This window comes from Centroberyx gerrardi, chromosome 24 (assembly GCF_048128805.1).
Source record: "Centroberyx gerrardi isolate f3 chromosome 24, fCenGer3.hap1.cur.20231027, whole genome shotgun sequence".
In the NCBI taxonomy this organism is placed as follows: Eukaryota; Metazoa; Chordata; class Actinopteri; order Beryciformes; family Berycidae; genus Centroberyx; species Centroberyx gerrardi.
Window position 1 is genome coordinate 18,925,740 of NC_136020.1, and position 23,897 is coordinate 18,949,636.

At 44.2% G+C, this 23,897-nt stretch overlaps 1 protein-coding gene across 1 annotated transcript in view; it reads left to right on the forward strand.

The window, feature by feature from the left end:
- The window catches only part of efcab6 (EF-hand calcium binding domain 6), a 36,009-nt gene that overhangs the window by 10,338 nt on the left and 1,774 nt on the right, over positions 1-23,897 (forward strand). The window contains exons 5-28 of the mRNA XM_078282257.1: positions 1,966-2,102; positions 3,569-3,687; positions 3,941-4,080; positions 4,492-4,640; positions 5,369-5,459; positions 7,243-7,554; positions 7,672-7,752; positions 8,164-8,324; positions 10,386-10,590; positions 11,623-11,737; positions 12,489-12,616; positions 13,386-13,615; positions 14,058-14,121; positions 14,445-14,563; positions 14,673-14,831; positions 15,994-16,149; positions 16,990-17,203; positions 17,824-18,018; positions 19,305-19,391; positions 19,843-20,064; positions 20,552-20,770; positions 21,731-21,914; positions 22,008-22,195; positions 23,048-23,197. Coding sequence (XP_078138383.1) covers positions 1,966-2,102; positions 3,569-3,687; positions 3,941-4,080; positions 4,492-4,640; positions 5,369-5,459; positions 7,243-7,554; positions 7,672-7,752; positions 8,164-8,324; positions 10,386-10,590; positions 11,623-11,737; positions 12,489-12,616; positions 13,386-13,615; positions 14,058-14,121; positions 14,445-14,563; positions 14,673-14,831; positions 15,994-16,149; positions 16,990-17,203; positions 17,824-18,018; positions 19,305-19,391; positions 19,843-20,064; positions 20,552-20,770; positions 21,731-21,914; positions 22,008-22,195; positions 23,048-23,197 — 3,825 coding nt within the window. The remainder of the gene's footprint in view (positions 1-1,965; positions 2,103-3,568; positions 3,688-3,940; positions 4,081-4,491; positions 4,641-5,368; positions 5,460-7,242; positions 7,555-7,671; positions 7,753-8,163; positions 8,325-10,385; positions 10,591-11,622; positions 11,738-12,488; positions 12,617-13,385; positions 13,616-14,057; positions 14,122-14,444; positions 14,564-14,672; positions 14,832-15,993; positions 16,150-16,989; positions 17,204-17,823; positions 18,019-19,304; positions 19,392-19,842; positions 20,065-20,551; positions 20,771-21,730; positions 21,915-22,007; positions 22,196-23,047; positions 23,198-23,897) is intronic.

Sequence of the window (23,897 nt, forward strand, 5' to 3'; positions counted from 1 at the left end):
AACAAAGGCAGATAAAAGGAGAGGGGGGAGTGTGTGTGCACAGGGAGAGGAGGGAGAGCCGGGGAGATGAGATAGAGATAGAGTTGGAGATTGGATGATATCCCTCTGTCTCTGTTCATTAATACCGTATGATCTCCCCTCTCCCTCCTTTGTGATTTTAACACATTTCTAATTAGCACAGAATCCTCTAAGTTGGAGAGGGAGGGGGGAATGGGGGGAGAGTGGGGAGGGGGGGGGGGGGAGAAATCATATTTATATCTGTCTTTAATAAATTCTCTTTCATTTGATCTTTTTTTAAACGCGCTGGCTGCCGTGAAGCGCCTCTTCCTTTCCCCTGACTCCGGCAGAATGAAAGGTGGTCTAAATGCAGGGGTAATTGTTATGCTTGTACGAAAGCTTCCACGGTAGCTGAAGTTGTTAGATTACAAAAAGTGGAAATTTTCAAAGTTTTACTGCCATGCAACAAAAACTCCCCCTGTGAATCAAAAGAAAAACAAAAGACTCAGGAATCTTGTATTGGATCAAGGTAATATAGTCCGGTGCATTGCAGTAAATAGCGAACCGTAATACTTTTGAGGTCGGCGTCAATATGGTGTTTTATTTCAGTTTGCTCCATCTGCTCTACTTTGTAACGGTGTCTTAGTAGAGTACAGACAATGTCAGTGTAACAGCACATGAGGGAGGCTCCCTCCACGCCTTTCACTGAGAGACTTGGCAGCTCGTCTAATCAGAGTGCAATTAGACAGAGACTTCTCTGGGCGACAGAAGACTCTGATTACCCAAGAGTCAATGGGGGTATATTTAGTATCTCTGCTCCTGTTCCTCCGCGGTTAGTGTGGCGCCCTGCAGCTACGGAGCGAGCTGGTGCATGGCGGAGACACTGGAAGCAGGGTGGGCTGGGCTGGGCTGGGCGCACACCCAGACTCACTGACTGCAGACCCATCTTCACCTCTAACTTCACCTATAACTATGCAGACCTAATCCTAATCCGAACCCTCAGCATCCAGTTTCCCCAATTCCAGGCCCAAACTCCTTTGCAGTTCCATACTATGCATATCTTAGTCTCTTCTCAGTCTTTATACTCTGCTGCATTGATACCAAACTGCACATTATATAAACTTGGGCAAGACCAATATATCGATTTGCCCATATATTGGGCCGATACTGGCCTTTTATTAAATATCGGACATTCATGTCATACGCCTCTGACCAAAGCTGCAAAAACTGTAAAATCTGACATGAAATTTGATCTTCTTTGCACATTTTATTCATTTAATTGTTTTAAATGTAAATGTTTGTTTTTTTGTAAATTAATTCTTCATTCAAAGGCAGTAATGTATCCCAGAGTTTCCCCTACTGAGCTGCCTTGCTGCTGCTAGACCTAAAAGAAATTCATATGTATTGGTTTCAGTGGAGAGTTTTAGTGTCCCATGATGGTCTAAATGCTGTTTCTGAGGGTTTTCCACCCTAACTGGGGGGGGAAACACTGAATGCTTGAAATATATTTGCATGAAAAAAGTAATTGGCTTTTGGCGACTTCAGTCTGATATTGTTTCGGTATCTGCCTTCAAAAACCCATATCAGTCAAAGCCTAATATTTACCCGTAAATATCTTCCTTAAACCTGCACTGATGTTCTTACTTCAAGCACACAAACGTCTGTCTGTTTTGCCCACCCATAATCCCCCTGAACACCCTTCCCTCCTTCCTCCCCTCCCTCTACCCCGTCCGTCTACCAGAGATCTTTGCATCTCCTCTTTACTCTCTCCCACCTCATCAGTTGTCAGCGCTTTGGGGAACAGGCCCGGGCTTCCACAGATCAAGGCGGGCTTGTCAATAACCATGTTTGCAGAGATGAAAGCGCGAGCGAGCCGAGCCTCAGAAGCCGGCCGGGTTCAGGAGTTCACAGGCGGCGCCGAGGTGTCGTGTTGCCGCCGCTGTCAGTCATGCTGTTTGAACCCCGCAGATTGGAGGCAACCTGAGGACCGTGATCAGAGTGTTTCGTCTGTTTGACTACAACAGAGAGGGACGCATCCAGCAGCATGAGTTCCGCCGCATCCTGGACAACTACTGCCTCCCCCTCACAGACAAGGAGTTTCAGAGGTGGGGATTAGGCCTGTTTTATACATCTGCTCTGTTATGGTTTGTGCAGGGGCTGTGCTGCACCTGCACTGTGTGTGTAGGTTAAAGACCAGGTCTGCACAGATGTCTCACACCTCCCTCAAAGTATAACAGTGTCTCAAGTCCTAACAAACAAGCGTGGAGCAGTTCAAAGAGTCTGTACATCCTACATTAGCTACGTTTCCAGCCAACTGTCAAGCAAATTTTGAGGGAACTTTTGAAATGTCACAAAAATATCAAATGGACATAATGTGTTTTTCCATCAGCTAGGTTGAAGCAAAAAGGCTTCCTGAACGTAAAACGTAGCTAGATCAGAAAAACCGTTCCACCAGAAATATGGACAGAGTGAGACTGGCAGAGGAGGTCCACTATGATTCGTCATAGGCAGAGATATAAATGGCACGTAAAGGCGAAACCACACAGATGTCACAGAAGTATAAAAATACACACATGTACATATGGAAAGTCCGGTGCAAAAGGAGTGTCATTGACATATTTACCAAAAATGTGTATTACATATCATTGGAAAGCTCTTGTTGAGCTCTCTCTGATAGTCAAAAGAACACACGTGTAGTCATAAATAAAATTACAACATAGGGAAAAAACCACAAGACTCAAGAAATTAAATTTGGTACAAAAAGGGCATAATTGCACATAATAGATTTTTACAGAATATCAATTTACTGAATCTTAATCTCTGCAGAATTATTAATGGTTCCTATGTTATGTTTTGAGTAAATAAAGACACAATCATTTAAAATCATGTGTTTGCTCTGCTCTAAACCCTCTGGGACGCACACACTCTTTCTCACACACACACACATTATTACATTTAAAACTGGAGCTTACACGACGTCTGAGCTTCACGTCTGAATATCTGAACCTATACTGGCACAAAGGTGCACACACACGTATAATCAAACCCAAATTATCTCTCTTTCCACCACACACACAAGTAGTGAACCAACCGGCACAGGCCCAAACTATTTCCAGTATTCCCCACGGTGGGAAGTCATCTCATCTGTGACTAGGATAGGACAAGATAACCAGCGCTAACTTTGTGGTCAGCCTTTGTCTCCGGCTGAGAGAGAGCTAATTGACTTTTAAAACTTTGGGCCCTGCAGTCAAATCCACTCCAGAAACGCAGCTCAACTTTTTTGACGTGGCTCTAGAGGATTCTGTGTGACAGGTTCATTTTCAATGGCTTTAATTGGTTTTAGCGCTCAGGACTCTCCCTCTCTCCCTCTCTCCCTCTCTCTCTCTCTCTCTGTCTATCTCTTCCCAAAGTCTGTGTGTTAGAACAGATTACGCTAAGCATAAAGCATGGCCTCTTTTCCCGTCTTGGCTTGTAAGTGTCATTGCCACGGATGTTTTCTTGACATCAGATTAGCTACGAAACTGAACTATCTACTGACACATTAATGTCCAATCTCTATTTGCTTTTCTAGGTTGTGGAACTACTACAGTCCCAATAACATGGCCAGTATTTCCTACAAACTGTTCCTGGACAAACTTGGTTTTGGCAACAGCAAGAACTTCAACATTGTCCCAGTCTGCACTAAATTGGGTAGGGATATAGTGGATTAAAATGTGTATTTACAGGATATGGCTGCAGGAGAACAGCTGTGAAAAACAATCCAATATTCAGAAACCTATACACATGATGATAAAGCAGTCATCTAGTTAAATCTGCAGCCACATCAGATCATCAGCAGTCTAGCCTAAAGGTGTAAGAATATTATCCGTCTTGGTCATGTTTAATAATGAGTGGTGAGAGTCGAGACTTATTCCACAGTTTGTGTGTGGTGCGCGTCTTAAAGAGTTATCCAGCCAAGGGATTACTCCGTCGGAGAAAGTCAAGCAGAAGAAGCAGAGACCGGCGTCGCAGGCGGGCTCGGGCGACGCCCCCCCGACCCGAGGCCCGACGCACGGCGAGCTGCAGGATCTCTTCCACCAAAAGGTATAGACGTGCCTAAATGACTGTGTGTGTTTTATTCATTCTGTTTGCATGTCACCATCTGGCCCTCTTCCCCGCATTATCCTCTTTAAAGATGGAGGGGTAAATTGGCTCTAAGTGGCGCGTCAGGATGCACACGGCAGAGGGAACACTTCTAATTAAAATGTTTGCCCAGAAAAATCAGCTCCTGAGTTAGTGTGTTAATCATGGCTAATTTGTGGGAAAGGCAGCGGAGTTCGGCTGGCTCTTCCCTCACATCCGAGTGTCGCACTGGGATGCTCTCCATGGCAACCGCAACCCGAGTTGACTCACTTCCTGTCCTTGTTGAGCAGAGAGAGAGAGAGAGATCTGTCTCTAAAATATGAATGTATGTGCGTGTTCCCGTGCTCGTTAATGTGTTCTTCTACCTGTCAGATGTGTGCGAACTCGACCCCGGTGTGGCAGACGCTGCAGGCCTTTGACGCCACCCACTCTGGCCTGGTCAAGCGGGATGTCCTGAGGGCTGTTCTCAGCAACTTCCTCTTTCCCATGAACCCTCACACCTTCCAGAAGTTGACCAGCCGGTAGGGAAACCAGCACTTTTTTTCTCCTTTGAACTCTTCACTCTTTCACTAACCTACTCTGCCTCAACTCCCCTGCCCTTTAAATAAATATATCCATCATCTATTCTGTGTAATACATTTTTTATGTATGCATGTGTGTGGGTGATATGGGTTGTTATGTGCAGCTATGGGGTAAGAGAGACAGGGCAAGTGAAATGGAAACACTTCCTGGGCCACTTCATGAGCCCAGTCAAAGAAGAGGGCAACACGACTCTTCACAATGGCAGGTCAGTTCGCAACAACATCTTGGAAGATAAAAAACCCTATTTCAGAAGTACTGGTCGTTTCTCGTTGGTTGACTTCACTCTTTCCTTCTCTTGGTCCTTTCCTTTTCTTCTCTGGTCCTTTCCTTTCCTTCTCTGGTCCTTTCCTTTCCTTCTCTTGGTCGTTCTCCTGGTCTTTTCTCCTTTCATTCTCCTGTCCTGTCCTATCCTGTCCTGTCCTTTCTTCTTTCCTTTCCTTTCCTTTCCATTCCATTCCTTTCCTTTCCTTTCCTTTCCTTTCCTTTCCTTTCCTTTCCTTTCCTTCTCTTGGTCGTTCTCTTGGTCTTTTCCTTTCCTTCTCTTGGTCCTTTCTTTTCCTTCTCTTGGTCGTTCTCTTGGTCTTTTCCTTTCTCCTTTCCTTCTCCTGTCCTGTCCTTTCTTCTTTCCTTTCCTTTCCTTTCCTTTCCTTTCCTTTCCTTTCCTTAGGGCCTCTGAGCATCCCAACCCAGAGGAAGCCCACTTCGATCTCCAGGACATTTACTCTCGACTGAAGGAGATCTTCCGCCTCCTAAACCGGGTAGGAGTCAGGACTGGAAGCTATAGGGGAGAAAAGGTTACGCTAAGCACAGAGTCATGAACTAATTGTACACAGGAGACACTGTATGGTTTTTGCTATAATGCATTCAAACCTTTCCCTCATTTGTGCCGCCATGCACGGCATGACTGCCAAGCAAAAACAGAGTAAAAGACAAGACTGCAGTGATTTTGAATGTTATCAGACAGGACACAAGGGAGTAGTCTCGGCAGATTGCTAAGAGACAAAGGCACATGCTCAGGTGTATGCATTAAATATAAACTCCAGGCAGCTTTACAGATGAGCCGATCATCATCCGCAGCTTTTTGATGGCCATAAACATGATTAGATGATTGCATATGGCCACTGGTTAGCCACTCAGTCACTAGCCATATGTTCGTCTGACAACCGTCCCCTTCAACACGCCTCCGCATCGAGTTCTGCCTCTTTAATTTCAAATCAGTCTACTTCAGCTGGATGAAACTTTGGAGTTAGACTAAACTTTGGGGGGAGGAGGGGGTGAATTTTCGTATTAATTCACAGTTATGTTTGATGTTGCTGCCGCCACTCACAAAACAACAATCGCCTTCCAAGTTTAAGGAAGTGTGTGAGTGTGTGTGTGCATGCGCATGTGTGTGTGAAGCCTCTCCCAGATATGAATCACACATATCTATCTGCCAGAATCTCCTCCTTTTAATGGCACGAGGAAGAAAAAAAAAATCCCTCCATCAACTGTTTTAATAATCTATTCAGCGGGTGGGAGATCAAACAAGAGTGTCCTCACACCGCCAGCCAATAATGAGCTTTTTTCACTCAGGCAGGTTCGAAGCCAACTATGGTTTTTAGCCCATCTCTGGGGAAGCGTTCAAGAGAGGAGCCGACTTGCAATGATTCACAATGTTTGTGCATGATTCACCATCCAACATACACATCAGATGGAAGCTCTATTGTGCCAAGCCATAGTTAGTACTATCATAATATTGCAATGCACAGCTACAAATGGTAAAGCCCTTATGTACATTGTAGCATTAACCAGCATTTTTGATAAAACCACAAAAAATGCACATACATACATACAGTATGTTGTTTCATTAAATTATATTCTCAGTTAAACAAGCATACGCCTGATGAAAACCAGTACTGTGACGCTAAACTGGGGCGGCGGTAGCGCAGAGGTTAGAGAAGCGACTTGTGACCAGAAGCTTGCTGGTTGAAATCCTTGTAGCAGATGGGAAAATCTGTCTGGGGAAACAGAATGAGAAGCTCAACCCTTAACTACTGCTGCTTATGTGCTCCTGAGCAAGGCACTCAGCCCCCAACTGCTGCAGTGGGGCTGCTCAGCGGCCACCAGTAGAAGACTGTGGTTGTACTGGGAAGCTCCCAGCTGGGAATTTGTATAACTGTGTGAATGAGAAGCAGGATGACGCTGAAGAAGAGTACGTTCCCTGGATAAATAAAGGTTAAAAAACACCTAGACAACAGTGTATAACAACTACATGCCACCTACACTGAATGTACAAAATATTAGGGACATGCTCCTTTGCACAATCCACATCTCAGTTGTCTCAAAGCTTAAAAATCCTTCTCAAACTTGTCTGCTTCTCTACATCTCCTCCTCTGTGATTCGTACAGATTTAATAAGGGACATCATAAGGGATAATGGCTTTTTCCTGGATTCACCTCATCAGCGTATACTTTATGAAAAGAGGAAGTGTCCCTAATATTTTGTATATTCAGTACACACACTGAAGAGAAGGCAGCTGACATGGCATCGTCTCTCCAGGAGGCGGTGGGTTGGATCACCAGGTCCGACCTGCGACTTGCGCTGGAGGTGCCCCAGTGCCACCTGATCAACCCCAAGAGTCCGGGTGGGACGGATCCCCAACTCCCCCGGCCCCCCCGGCCCCGTCTGAGCCGCTCCCAGGTCGGAGAGCTGCTCAACATGCTGGACCCAGAGCACACCGGGGTCGTCCAGCTGCCCGGCCTGGAAAGACTCAACCCCAGCATCGCCTCCGCTCCTGTGGGCAGGATCGCACCGCCGCCTTCCCCGACTACCGCTGAACCCCCGGACGTTACTGAGGAGACTGAGGAGACTGTGGTACTGCGATAGAGACTGTGTGCTTGTGTAACCATATGCTAGCGTGTGTGATTGCATGCCTAGTTGCACACCTGATTGTATGGCCGTGCATGTGATTTTCTATTCTTTTTTTCTTAGGAGGAGCAGAACACATCAGATGAGAGGCAGACCGCACAGTGGGCTGATAAAGTGTCCCTGGCATCTGTTTCATGGAGAACAGTGAGTCTGTTAACACAACATACTGTGATCACATATCACACATAACATCACACACCATGAGATCAAACAGAGAAAAAAACATGGGATGAGATCAAAAGGAAAAAGAGGGGTTAATTATTAATGTAGTGTTTGGTTTGTGTACATGTGTGTGTGCTGTACGGCTGTATGTGCATGTGCGTTTGTTTACTGTATATGTGTGGTTGTGTGTGTGTGCACTGTATGTGTGTGCGAGTGTATGCACGTGTGTGTTTACTTTATATGTGTGTGTTTTGTATGCGTCTTGGCATTCGTGTGCACTGCATGTCCGTGTGTGTACTATATGGGGTTATGTGTACATATGTGTGTTTGCTGTATGTGTGTGCATGCATAAATGTATGTGTCTGTGTACTGTGTGTGTGTGTACTATTGAAGGTGGAGAGCTTGCTGCTGGACAAGCTGTGTGAGCAGATCAGTTCAGTGCTGGCGGCTCTGAAGCTGTGTGACCCGCAGCAGACTGGATATGTCAAACAGGAAGATCTGAAGAAGGTCATACTCCGCTATGGCATGCCCATCTCACACACACACTTCAAGAAGTAAGAAACACGTCCGAACACACACACACAGTACAGTAATCGCAAGCACAAAAAGGACAACCCTGGAACCCTGAATTCTTAAAAAATACAAAAAACAGACAAACGGAGGTTTGTCTGTTTTTTGTATTTTTTCAAACATTCTTGAGTTTTATTTGTAATGTCATGGCCATTAAAGGTGCTATGTGTAGCATTTTTTAACATCAGTATATCATTGTCAAATTAATTGTGATACCTAATTACCGTAAACAAATGAGCTAGTGTATCTCAAAATTAAAGCTGCAGTAAGCAAAATTTTACTTGCTTGCTTCATCGATTCCGCCATTACGAGAATATTTCAGGAATGGGAGGGGGAGAGCGCCGCTTTTAAACAGCGAGGGAGGAGACAAGCTAGTTTAAAAAAAATGGAAAGCTGCTGAGTAGAGTGGGAGGAGCTTTGTTCTGGAGTGGAATTTGACAACAAGCTTTAGAAAAGAGGTGAAAACAGCAACATGGATATTGGTTTACATCATTATGTCTCAATGAAATCTCCACATAGCACACATTAGTTTCGGGATCAGTTATAAGGTCTGATATCCCTTATTGCAGGTTTAAGACCACGTTTCCCATAAACCCCGTTGCTTCCTGTGCTTCTGTGTGCATTTGTTTTCTCTTTCGTTTTACTGAGGATAAACATGTTCGAAGTGATTTTTCCATCAGCCTCACACTCGTTCTACCATCTGACATTGCAAGAAGCTCTGAAAGCTTTAGCTCCGTTTGCTCTGGAAGAACAGCGCCCTCTTCCTGTTTTGTGCCGTAAAGCGATCCAGCAGATTTCTCTCCAAATCCGACCAGGTGGCACACGTAAAACGCATTGTAGAGGCTGGTAGACCTGCCAATCTTCTCACCGATGGTCTCATTTGTATCTGGAAATTATACTAATGTTTGAAAAGTAATGTGATAATGACTTTTTGCTGCCTATCTACAGAATTGATAATGATCTATTGGTGGTAAAATGCTACACATAGCACACTTAACAGCTAAAAGACAAAACTGTTAACCACAGCTTGGTTTGGGGTTTGTTGAGCGCTATATCAAATGTTGTGTGTGTGCATGTGTGTGTGTGTGTGTGTGTGTGTGTGTTGTGTCTAGGCTATGTAAGTCCTGCTCCAGCTCTAGACCTGGTAGCTGTTCTAGCTGGGTTTGCTACAGTGACTTCCTAAGAAACCTGGGAGTTCCACTACCAGACGAAACAAAACCATCCTCACCCTGCTCCCACGACGGCCTCCCTGCTGAGAGGTGAGAGAGAGAGAGAGAGAGAGAGAGAAGTATTCAGATGATTGTTGAACATTAAGCTAAATAGGCAACAACACTGAACTCATTTTAACACTTTCTGCTTATATATACATATATATATATATTTGAGACAGCGAGATGGCCAAGAGAGACACAGAAAAGGGAAGACAGTAGGTTATGTCAGGATTCAATCCTAAACCAGCAAAAATGCATGTTGTTTCTGAGGCATGGGGTTTTGACTGCTACACCTAGGGCTGCAGGACTTGAGTCCGGTCTCCAGACCATTTTTGTGACAGCTTGGACTTGTCTCGGTCTCATGTCTATTTTGACTCACACTTGTCTTGGTCTCGGCCACTACTGGATGTCGACTCAACTTTAAACATTTTCAAAGATACTTTTATCTCCACCTGGTCCACCTTCATCTATTTTCTCCCCAGCATGACAAACAATTTAAGGGATTACACCTGTGTATAATATGTGAAGGTCCTCAAACTTCTGTATATTGATTAGTCAAAATCCTATCCTATCCTAATTAGTTGGATGTTGATGAGTATAGTAGAGCAGAGCTCCTGCATGTAAACCTACATCTCTGTTGATCCTTAAGAAACTCCTTAAGCATTGTTTTTATATTTGAAAAAACTTGACTTGATCTTGACCACCTTTGGACCTGGTCTTGTTCTTGGAATTGACTTGGACTAGACTAAGCTGGTCTTGACTACAGCCACACACGTCATGTACTCTTAATACCTGGTCTGCTGCTGTGTTAACGCTCATCACTCCCTCCCACAGACAGAGCACCCCACCTCAGACTGCGGTCAGGGGGCAGCGGCCTTCCTCCAGCCTGGCGGGCGGTCCGAGCGTCCACAGCATCCTGGACATCGTTCTCAGGAGGATTAGAGAGAAGCTAGAGGAACGTCACACCACTCTCGCCGACCGTATCCAGGCAACCACCCACAGCTCAGATGGGACGCTTTCAGAGAGAGATCTACGGAAGGTGAGAAGCGTTAAAACAGAGACTACGTGACCTCTCAAAAGCCACACATCTAAACTGCAAACCTGCTACATTGAAGCCTGATAATATGCACATGCACTGCGAAAAAAGTCCATCTTAACAAGTCAGTTAGTCTCATATTCAGCCTTCAGATCTTATTTTTCTTAAACCAAGAGAAACATGATGCCAGTGAGGTGAGATGCAGTGAGAGTGAAACTGCAATACAGTTCACTTGTGTCAGGAATTTTCTAGAAATGAGTGTCACTATCTTGACACAAGTCAGAATAAGGCAGATCACTACACAACTATCAAGAAAATGACACTTGATTCTACAAAATTCTTGAAACAAATTGATTTGCATTGGAAACAAGTGAAATTATCGAACCTCACTGGTGGATTTTTTCACTTATTTTAAGAAAATTCAGATTTTAGGACTCAATAATAGACTAAATGACTTGTCAAGATGAAGTTTTTTTGCAGTGTGGATAGTTGTGTTCTGCACATCTGTCATGCACGCATCTTTTGCTAATTATCCTAGTTGTTCTCGGTATTTATTAGTGTAGCTGCACATATGTGACTTTACTGCACTGTCAGATCCTTGTCACTTGGTTTTGCACTGCCAATGCCTCACAACATTCACAAGTTGGTCCTATTGTGTTCAACCCACTCATGATTGTGACTCTATGGTTCACTGGGCTACTGCACCAATGCTGCTACACTGGACCAATTTTTCGTCCTTTTCCAACGTTTAGTCTACTGTCATACAGTGTATCTTGTCTGCGCTATATATAAGGTCTTGTTACATTTTGTCCTGCACCTACAGCAGTGTATCAGTCCTGTATTGTGTAACTGCCTTGTAATGTGTCAATACCAAAGAGACAGGTCAACTTTCCTTGTGCACCTACTCGGTGAATAAATGATCCTGATTCTGAAAAGTCAATATAAACTTGCCTGAAGCTTGTACAGTACAGTACAGCAGGGCAGCCAGCACTTGTATTCCCAAACCCATTCTGCTTTTTATCCTTCTGCTCCCAGATACTAGAGGACAGCTGGATCACCTTGGACGATAAGTATTTCTACAAGCTCACTGATATGCTCGGCTTCAAAGGCGGCCGGATCGAGCGCTCAGTGTTGCAGGCGAAGTACGAGGGTAAGAAAGAGGAACCGCAGCCAGAACATCTTGACCAGCGGCGTCAGCAATCCTATCAGTTCTGCATGGCAGGGTTTTCAATGCTTAAATAGAGATTTAAAAAATCCTTTCCTACTCCCCACCAGTCCCCCCACCCCGTTTCCATCCCAACTCCTACCCCACCCACGGTGATCAAACATAAGCCCCCCCGCTTCCTGTAAAATGATGTCTTTCTTAGCACATGAGCCATTGGAGAAATCATCCCGGATTATAAATAGAGTAAGAGTGAGCCTCTTCGTCTCTCATTAGCGGAGAGGAGAAGCACACAGACTCAGAATCGCACTCATTTCTGCTTGTTTGGGCTAATTATGTGCTTTGGAAGCAGAAAGCTGAGCAGCAGGGCATCGTTCTAATTTGTATCCTCTGAAAAAAAAAAATAGAAAAAAGAATAACAAAAAAAGAGAAGAATCATTAAACAAAGCCAGGACCTAAAGTTAGTCATGTTTGCAAGGCATAAAAATTGAGTTTCCTAGATTTAGAATACAAGTGAGCTCCTAATTAAATGTAAATTAGGTCAGGCAGTTAAATGCCCAGTGTGGTTGCCAGACATGAAGGGTATTCTGTGGAGTGTGGAAAAACACAAACGAAAAGGAACAAAATTCTAATTTGTCGAGTGTAATTCCTTCACAAAAACACAGAATTAGGGGAACCGGTAAATCGCCTTGGAGAGGGCCTAACATCAAGCTCTTGTGATTTCAAATGGCTTCTGTAGATTTCTTGGCCAGAGACAGGAAACAGAGTTCGGAGGGTCGCGGTGGTAAGGACGAGGCCGACGCCCCGCTCCCTACTGCCGAGGAGATCCTGGCCACCATGAAGACCAGGATCAAGATCGCCCACGGGGTGAGCAGGATGGCGGGCGTATTGGTGTTGGGAAGGTCCGACATCCATGAAGTCGGCTGCTAAACAGCGTTGCATTCACGTGCTATTTTGTTGGAAAATCAAACCTGGAAGACAAACGATAAACAAACATAGACGTCCTGAAAAGGATAATGTGGATTTGGCTGCTTCTTGCTTTTAAAAAGCACTTGTTACAATGCTACAATAAGATGTTTCTTTGTTAGAAAAAGCTTATCAGCGTATCGTATTTTAGTAGCTGACTGACCCAAAACTAGGCTTGTTCCAGAATCGCGTCACTTTTCCCGATTTTATCGAGTGATTCAGAGAGTCTGATGTTGCTCTAGTTAACGGCTTGTTCTTGCTCGGAGAAACCAATCAGCACCTTTGTGGGCGGGACTAAAGTTTGAACTGCTCATGAAACGGTTTTTCGAAATTGTCCGACATTGTTGGTAAAGTTGGCAAATACGCTGGCAGCCAGACACGTCAATCACTATGTCAGTCACTAGTGATTGGTTAGGGGAAAATCAACCCCCCCACACAGAAAACTGTTAACTTGGAGGCAATGTCAGGCTGAATAATGGAGTGATAACGAAATGGCCATTCAGTCCGAATATCCCAAAACTTGACTTTTCTTGATTTCATCCCAAGTAGGAAATTTGTTTTTCTGATATCTGATAGCATGTGAATGCAGGGAAAATCACTATGGCACACGCAACCTTTCAACCAATCAGTCTCTCCGTTCAGCTCATCAGCCTCCTCTCTGCCCAATCAGAACAACTTGACAGCGTTCCGACTGATGGACAAGAATGGCGACGGCGTGGTCGACTGCCACGATTTCAAAGAGCTGTACAACAGCCTGGGATTGGTTTACAGAGAGAGGGAGTACCAGCGCCTGCTGCATCTGATCGGCCTGCATCCCGGCGGCAACCTCAACTATGCAGAGTTCTTCGATGTTGTCGAAAATGATGGCAAGCGCAAACAGCAGCAGCAAACAGCCAGTGTGTGAGTCTGGGGTGCTATGGTCAAGCCGAGTCAGATTTATTCATAAAGCGCTTTTAATTAACAGGTTTGTCAAAGTGCTTTACAGAAAATACAGGACACAAATAAAGATAAAACAAGAGATAGAGCAAGTACTTTACAAAGTCCAAGAAAAGGGCCAGAGCTTTGTGCTTGGGTGCACTTCTGCTTGGGCAAGTAGTTGTATGTGAATGTGTGTGTGTGAGTGTGTGTGTGCACGTACGTGTATGTGTGCTGATGTGTGAGTGGACAAGAGAGCACTGGGCAACAACAGGATAGTTTACAGTCTATGGTGTCAGATATGTGACAATTTAGAACACTTTTCACTGATATTTGGCCTTTTTGATAAAAGCTGGTGCTGATGTGTGTGTGTGTGTGTGTGTGTGTGTGTGTGTGTGTGTGTCTTCCCGTCTCTCCTGACAAACAGACAAGACCAGCTCCACGAACAACTAGCCTCCAATGCACGCGACAAGTGGGCGGCCATGTCTAAGGTTGGCACAAACAACGTTTCACTTACTTTGCAAGAGACTTCATAAGAAAAGCCGAGGAATCCGCACACTACTTATAATCAAAAAGACTAAGAAGGAGGCCAAAAAAGTCTGCTTATTCTTTTTGATTTTAAGCAGCGTGCGGATTCCTTGCCTTTTCTTATGAAGTCTCTACTAATTGGAACCTACGCACCTGCTGCCAATCACACTAAAGGCACTAAAGGACTAACCATAGATGCAACAATTCCTTGAATAGCTTTGGATTCACTTAGAAAGATCTTAAGTATGATGCACAGATCTGTACCCATGCCTCTCCTTCCCATCAGGCACTGTGTCGGTTTGATGCAGAAGGCCAGGGTCTGATCTTCAAGAAGGGCTTGAGGTACTTCCTCTTCACCTACGACCTTCCCTTAAGACTCGACGAGTTCGAACAGCTGTGGTCGAGGTAAGAGATACCCGGTCGGAAACTACCCAGCTACCATCACAAACGCTACATCATACAACATCTTGTTCTCCACTGTGCCAGCGATAGGGTTTAATTTCTTTTGTGGCAGGTATGACCCAGAGGGGCGTGGCTGTGTGACGGTTGCTGACTTCCTGGATAGGCTGGGGGTTCATCAGGACGGGGAATCGGGGCCTCGGAGCCGGAAGATCCCCCAACAGGACGCTGACAAACCAGTTTCCTCTGATGCCGCATCACTGGAACATATAGAGTAAGTGGAGAAGCATATGCCATTTCAATGTGATCAGTGAAGTTTTTTTTCCCACTGGCTGTTGATGAGCTTCACTGAGGAAACCAGTTGCATATTCTGTGTTGAATAACCGTAGCATAAAAATGTAACCATCATTAAACCTTTTGCGTTTGGTCTGTGTATTTCCACTTCAGTTTGATACAAAGAAAATAAGAATAAAACTGCACATGCTATCTAAGCCATGATCAACACTTAACAGATCTGGAACATACATATTTTAACTACATGAATAAGAAATACATCCAGCCATAGAGGGAAATAATTTCAAAAAGAATTTATTAGCCTTTCAACAGACAAATAACATCTCAATGCTGTGGAATATTTATATAAAATAGGACATATAAAAATAACTTGTATAGACTATCCAAACTGACCGGCTTTCAGCATACTGGCGTAATGCTGAAAATAAAAAAAATAAAAAAATAAAAAACTATACACACAATTGCTGTAGTTTCCTTGCTGAAACAGGCACAACATTTACATACAGAGCATCTAGACACGTGTTTTATAGATATTGTTTTATATTCTGAACAAGCTTTGGTGTGTAGACTCTGGAGTGTCAATACATTTCAGTGTTTCACATATTTTACTCCCCTGAATGGGCTTCATACCCTAGGGGTTTGGATAAACAAAGCTCTGCAGTAATTTTAGCCTGGCATAGAAACATTTTGCACATGCTGTGATTATTATTAAGCCATCATTAAAATTGTGTTCTTGATAAATATTGTGAATGCCATGTACTCAGGCATATTAATTTCCTCTAATTTCCAAGTGTGGCTGTAGGTACAGTAATTCATTAGCCGTGGAGAAGCACTTTTGATTTATGAAGGCAGAACAATGTTTTAGCTCAATTATTTAACAAATGCTTGAGAGCCAGGGGAGGGAACTTTGAGAAAGTTCTTTTGAGAATCAGCATTTACATTTCCAGATGTTTATTTTCTGAAGACAATGTGTGTTTGTTTTCTGATGTTGTGCACTAAAAATTAAGCCAAAACCTGAATTATCTTCTATCACACAGTATGTACAGATTATTTTCACTGATACAGGTATGAAGACACAGCACCAGTCTCATGTTAATTCTCTTTTTGTGAGTTGTTACATGCCTGTGTCCTGCGGTCCACAGACGGATACTGCAGGATAACTACGAGGGAGTGAGCAGTGCTTTGACTCGGCTGGACAAGAGGAGCGATGGGACAGTGAAAGTGGACGAGCTGCTGAACCTGCTCCGGACTTACGGCTGTTCAGTCCAGCGAGACCAGCTCATACGTCTCCTCCGCAGGTAAACCGACCGCTGTTTACTGCTGCTTCTCACTCTAAACTCTCATCCTGATCGTCAATCATCATCAAACTCTCTTGCATTCTCTCTATATATCTATGTCAGGGATATCAAACACAATCTCAGTGAGACCCACATTAACATATTAGAATTGAGGGCTGGATGTTTTAAGATTATCATTTAAAGCTGCATTAGGCAAGATTTTTATGTAAAAAAGCAGCTGTCTTATCAGGCTAAATCACAGAATTGGAGCGGGAAATAGAAAAGAGTGTCCCGTACCCCTAATTGAAATGATGTAGATTTGCCCTATTTGCCCAAATAATACTGCACACAGGAAATTACAAATCAAAACTTGTGTGAGAGCGAAATAAAAAACTGTTTCCTAAACAGCAGTGAGCAAACACTTTGTCCAGACTCGGTAACAATGCCGTAATTTTCTATGAAATTATTATTTTACCACGTCTACCCCAACCAGCCACTAAGAAGAAGAAATTTCACAAAATTTTAAGAGTGTGCTGTTACATGATTTCTGGGTAATGAAATCCTTCAGACTTTCAAAAATTCAAACAGTTACCTCTCGCTACCACTTGGGGCCTAAAGTGCCAAGTTGGCTACTTTACGTGAACATGCAAACAAATGATCTTTGACCATGTTTTTAAATATCCAATATAGCCTACTAACATGTAGGCTGCTCAACGTAAAGGCCTAATAATACCAGAGATTCTTCATCATTATCACAACCTTTTTCTCACCAAAGCACAACAGCTAACAACTGTGAACTCGTCAGATTCTCTCATGCTACATTCAGTGCGAAACCTGTACCTCTTGCTTCTCTCCCTCTAGGCTGAAGGTTTCTATGGACGATACCTGCAGGAAGCTAGCCTACTTGGACTTCCTGTCTGCGTTCGACCATAAGACGGAGAAGAAGTGTGATGAGCTCCCTCCTGCTCCCCCAGATGCCGTCCGCCAAATAGAGACCTTGGATGGCCTCAGTCCGGGTCATGCCCTGGCCAGGATACGGGAACTAGTCACTGCCTCGGCACCTAATCTGTACAAGGTAGCGGCTTACACCCATGAGTTTCATTTCCCTCCCCCGTCACTCTCCCATCTCCATCTTCCTCCTCTTACATTTTCCATAAGTGGCAGCCTGTAACAGCTCTGAAAACCTCCATGTAGTGCAGCGAGGCAGAGCTTTTTTCCCAACCATTTCTATCACTGAGATTTCTTAAAGGCTAGTTCCAAGTGGTCACATACATTCAATTGTTTTAAAAATCTGACAGTAGACTCAGAATGTCGTACAGTTCCTGACAGCTAAAAAGTCGAGTTCTGACACTGTGGATGAAGAGGTAGTTTTTTAGATTGAATGTGTGGAATCACATTTACGAAATCTCAATTCTACCAATGAAAGAAACACATGCAGTGGGGATAAGATCTGCGCTGTATATTCATGCGTATACCCATCCTGTTTCATCCAACTGGCCCAGGGTGGCTTTATGGTTAGAGAGGCCATCCTGTAACCGATTTGATCCCTGCAACAGCCAACATTTCCATAGTCATGTGTCCTGCTGAAGTGTCCTTGAGCAAGACACTGAACCCCTTCCTGCTCACTCTTTGCAAGTCACTGGATAATAGACAGTGTCGACTAAATGTCTTCCTGCGGCTCTGCCTCTCCTCCAGGCGTTCTCAGTCTTTGACCCGTGCGGGACGGGGACGGTCGAGGCTCTGGACTTCCGTCAGGTGCTGGAGAATTTCTGCGCCCGCCTATCGGACAACCAGTACAGATACATGCTGAACAAACTGGAGCTGAACTGGGAGCACCATACCATTAACTGGAAAGCCTTCCTTAACAAGTTCAAGCCACCGAGCCCACTGGTGAGATGCAGTTATTAAAGATACTTTATGGTATGTTGTGACTGTGACTGTTACTTGTGAAACTAACTAGTTACTTTACATTGTTACTTGCCCTAAATAGTAACTAGTTACGTTACTAAGTTAGTCTTTATTAAAAGTAACTCGTTAGAGTACTTTCACGTTACCCACTTAAAATCACGCCTTTTAAAATACGTCTTCTGCTGATGTCATCACTCTTAATGTACAGAAATCATCACTAATCATCACGTTTGGGACACAGCCTTAAGTAAAGAAAACATCAAGGTAGCTTTCAGTTACCTGGTTCCACAGTAAATACTCAGTGGGGGTTTGGACCGACTGGACGCCTTTCTGCCGTCACTGCATCACAACCGCAGGTGATTTTGACTTTATCAACACTGTGAAACATTGGCTCCGTGCTCCTCTCTATAAAAAAAAGCCTAATTTGAGAAAAATTATGCTAACCCTAACACGGAGCTATTGACGTTAAAAGGCGCATCAACCGGTGAATATCAAACTTCAAACTAACTTCACCCCGGTGATCAATGGAGCCTTAACTGATCTGGTCTGGTCTCAAAATAAACGGCAGACTGCGCTCACAAGCTTTCAATTCAAATCTTCAGGTTAGATAGTGAAAGCTAAACTTACAGTTAACAAAGTTCCTACCCTTCTCTTTGATCAGTTCAATGTAATGTGAATATTTCCAAGTTCTGCATTTTATTGTTGTGTTCATTCTGAAAGCGAGTCGTGACCTACAAGCCTCCACCGCACCGCCAGCCTAGTTGCCTATAGTCTGCTTTGAATAACATCATGTAGCGCAACACCTTTTTTTCTTTAACTAAACATTTAACCATTTGAAAGAAAAATAACAGTAGCGAAATGTAAGTTTGAGAATAACTAATAACTGATTACATAAATTGAAAAACTAACGCGTTAAATTACTTGTTACCACAAAAAAGTAATCTGATTACTCTAACACGTTACTATGTAATGCATTACCCCCAACACTGGTTGTGACTGCATGTGTGTCTTGTATATTTTTATGTCAAGTCAAGTTTATTTATAGAGCACATTTCATACACAAGGCAACTCAATGTGCTTTACATTTAAAATAAAATCAAATAGAATCATATGTACAGAGATATACATGCAAAAACAAAGACACATAAAAACAAGGAGGCAGTGACAATACAGGACCTAGTCATAGGCTACAGTAAAAATAAATGTTTTCAGTTTGCTTTTAACACAAGTTAGCGTTGGGGCACATCTCAGGTCCTCTGCTGCTACAGGTGCAGCAGGACTGTCCTGGCCAACTCCACTGGAACACACAGGCTGATGGGACAGCAGTCATCCAGAGACGAGTACTGGAGGAGAGGGTGAGAAGAGGAGGAGAAGAAGAGAGAGAGATAAGGGGAGAGGAAGAGGAGGAGAGCAGGGGGACAGGAAGAGTATGTTGAGGGACAGAATGGAGCAAAATAGGGGAGCGGAGAGGTATTGGGCACAATTAAATTTATGTAACAACATATCAGAGGTGTATTAGTTTGCTTATTGCTGTAGTCTGTTCAGCAAACTGTTGTCCTGGGAACAGGCAGGTATCAACGTAGCAACCAACATTCTTTGCTAACAACGTTAGTTGTTAGCAGTGGCGGCACTCTTGGGAGGCCCTCGGGAGAAGCACAGCGGGAGTAGAGTTTCCCCCGTTGATTTCCACCCCGTACAAGGGTCCACGGCTCCGGGTTACGGGGGGTTGAGCAGGCAAGGGTCTTGGGTCTAGCTCCTAGCTTGATCCATCCATCATGTTGGATGTGTCTTTTCATAATGCTACAGATGTTAGGGCGGTGCTTGGACCGAGGGACTAAAGCCAGATCCCCTACTGAGACCTCTCGCATCACTGAGGTTCTGCGGCGGATCCAGGAAGTCGTCTCGGGACGCCTGTATGAAATCACCAAAGAAGTTATGGATTTGGACCAAACCCACAGTGACACAATCTCTAAAGATGAGTTCAGACAGCTTTGTGACCGTCGCTTTATGAGGCTCACAAGCGATCAGGTAAAACCAGAACAAAAAGCATTCATCCATAACGTGAAGTCATTTTGAGCTATGTTTTCATAAATTAACTAGCGTTTAGAATTCAATTCATTATAATTCCAGAAATTTACAGAGGATACGTTCAAGAGAACAAGCACATTTTCAGCCAAACTCTCTCTGTGCTTTCATGCTGAAACAACTCGTACTGGCATAACTCCATGGTTACAAATGAGATTCCAAAGAAGCTGAATATAAATTTTGATGCATTTGCCAGTTAGTTTCTTTTTAGTCTGAAATGTTTTCTTTAATTATTCTAATCAAAAACTAATTTATCTTTGTTGATAATTATTGACTACTCAAGAAAGTTAGTCATCTGTGAAGCCAATTCATGGGGTGTGTGTAACTCTCAGTGTGCGGTTATATCTTTGGAGTATTAGTACTCCTGATGCAAATGATTGTGTGTGTGTGTGTGTGTGTGTGTGTGGATGCCTTTCCTTTTGCTTCTCAGTTTGAGTGTGTGTGGAATCAGATGCCTGTGAATGAGGAGGGGAAGCTGCAGTACAGGGAGTTTCTGAAGCGTTTTGGTGCAGAGGAGAAGACCACCCACACAGAACCGGGGAGTCCCACCAACAACATCCTGTTCCCCTCTCCTGAGCCCAGAGAAATAGGCTCATCAACAAAATCCCATCGCCCAAAGACTGCAGGTGTCATTCTCCAGCGCTGTAAGGTACGGTACACCTCCACAACAGGGTAAACCTGTTTCATCTGTCGAGCTTTATCTTTATTTCAATGTTGCTCGCCTTCAGTAAACAGAAAATTTGGTCATTGTTTGATGATCTTGTGAAATCACGAGAGAAATAAATCATTCGAGCCAAGCCTAACTCAGTTGTCACACAAGTCAGTGAAGAATAAAGTCACCCCAACTCGGGCTGCACAATATTGTCAAAAATGTTTTGGATTTTTCTGCAGAATGTTGCGATATGATTAAGAGTTTCTTCTACATAACTTTCAGCATTTTAGCTTCAGAAAAAATGTGAGAAGAAAACGAGATGAGATGCTAGTGAGACTAAGGTTGCGATCACACCTACAGTTCTTTGCCTTAATTGACCTTCTCTAGTGTTCAAACCAGTTATGAACACATGAAGAAATAGCTGAATGTGAGCATCAGTCCAGACTGTGGTTTGCCCTCGCTTCATTTTGTTCTGCTCGGCTTTCCAAGCATGAGGAACTGCTGGCTATCAGATGACAACATCAGTCTCTTTATACCCATAAACCCTTGCATTTTGGGGTCATTTCCTGTAGTTGGCTTGGATTATGGTTCTCACTCCTAACAAATAAAGTAAAAAAAAAGTGCGCACATCCAAAAAACTTTACTACAGGTGCTGGATCAAAAAAAGTTTAACAGAGAGAAAGAGGCAGAATCCGCACACTGTTTGGGAGCTATCAATACAGTGTGTGTTTCTCTCACTCCTAACGAACCACATCACATTTCACTTGGAAGGGGACCATTTTCAGGTTTCTTGGTGCAGAGTTTGAATTACATTGTTCTCACCCGGCCGAGCAAACCAAAATAAAGGGGTAAACACTCCAGAGTTCAAACAAACCGCTCCAAACATGCTTGATGTGAACACTCCCTTAAGTGTATTTGTGCAGCCCTAGTCCTGACTTCCCCTTGTTCCTCTCCCAGTCGGCCCCCCAGTGCAGCTCCAGGCGTTCCTCCACGGTGGGGGGGCGGGGAACAGGAAGCCCCCTGGGCAATGTGGAGCGGAGGCTGCGTGGGGAGGTGCAGCGCTGCTGGAAGGAGATCCAGAGGAACTGCAGTGAGGAGGATCCTCACCGAGAAGGAGAGATCAGCACCAAGTCCTTCCTGGGTAAACAGTCAGTCACAGACAAACACATATGACACTGTGCTATTCCCTGTGTACATACTATCTGATGCTGAGTGCGTGTACTGTATGTTACAGATACCCTCCAGTCTCTCAATATCAGTGTGACTCAGAAGGAGTTTGAGCATCTGGCTGTGAAGTTTGACATCATGAGTAATGGCCGCGTTTCATATCCGAACTTCCTCCGTCACTTCCTCCTAAACCTCAATCCACCAGAGGTCAAGTGGTCATTTGAGCGACGCAAACTCCCCCGTCCTGCTACAATGGTAACAATAAGGAGGAAAAATGATGCTATATTCTGCGTTTTAATGTCTGTATAATATTGGTGCTGGCAGGACCATGTACGTTTTGGCTACACATGCCGAGAAGCACATTTCATATTTGCACTTCTTCTACTCCTTCGTCTCCCTTTCTCCGTTTAATTTCTGATCTGTTGTGGTTTCATTGGCTGCGAGTATAAATGGGTTATAGTAAAGTAAGTGTGAGGGGGCGGTGATGGGCGACGGTGGGTTGCCAGATTGTGTAAACTCAGCGGGGACCTCCCACCTCAGGCTCTCGACTATCGCCTCCCATGACAGGCAAATTCGGCAAGTTTGGTGATTTGCAGTGTTTCTTGGCATGGCGAGGTGTATAAGAAGCTTTGAACAATGACACACGGGTGGGCACGTTCTAAAAAGGACCCCCACTGAGCGACTAAGCCGAGCCCCAAGCTTCACTGGAGCGTGTGGGTGAGGGCCTAATCTGGCAACCCACGAGCTGCAACCTTCCAAACCAACTTTGGAATCACAAAGACCCGCATTGTCTCGACCGAACCAACCATCTGTGTAATATTGCAGAGACCCCCTGCATCTTATCTGAATGGTTTGATGGTGTCTCCAGACATGATTTTACAGACAAAACCTCTTTAGCTGATAACCGAGGATAACAGAACAGAAAAACTCAATTTGTTCAGAGTCTCAGCTTGAGGGAAAAAAAAAGTGAAATATTACAGATAATGTGGGGGTTCTCACCTCAATTTGTTGTTTTCTTTGTCATTCCTATTCATTTCCCGCGATCCTGTCTGGGCTGGTTTTGTCCCGTCTGGTCCGGATCCCGTGCGGCGCGGCGGCGCGGTTCAGCCGAGCCGGGGCGTGCTGAGCAGACAGTGTGTGGAGGTCATGCTGAGGATCTACGAGGCGGTGCAGCTGTCCTGGAACGCCATCAGACACAGCTTCCTGACCTCCGACCGCGCCCGCACAGGACACATCTCCATACAGGACTTCAGGAAGGTGGGGTTAGCTGCAGCACGCCGCCCTGCAGAGAGCCGCCCGCTCTGCAGGGTCCAAGTAATGTCAAACGTTCAGAGAGAAACTGGAGCTCAATGAATTATTGATGGAACCGTTTGAGCCCTGCTTGTGTCTCTTCTATCAAAATGTCTGAACAAGAATGACGAGGAGTGAATGGAAATCCATGGATTCAGAAGCGTGTGTGCAAGCTTGCGATCCCACAGACACACACACACACACGCGCACACACACACACCAGGGGCCTCATGTATAAACGTTGCGCACGTACGAAAAGTTGTCACGCACACGTCAGGATATATAAAAATAAACTTGACGTGAGAATGTGCGGGCCGTCCCGTAAACTCTAGACCATGCGTACGCACATTATTCTAGCTTTGTCAGTTGGCGACGCCAAACTACACAGTAGTGAAACTCCCCAAACGTTGAAAAATCTAATTTTCACTCAGTTCACTGTGATCTGTCTATGAAAAAACAGAATTATTTCCGCTGATACAACATAATAGTTTGGTCATTTATGTGGATAATGTTCAACTCTAGAAAGGCCAAAACCCATCTGGCGTTGTTATTTCCAATTTTAAGTTCCTCCAACACTGAAAATGCAATGTCTTTCTCCATCCATAACTTGTACTAAATAAGACGGCTTTAAATACGTGTGTGTTTGTAATTCTAAAAAAGCCACTGA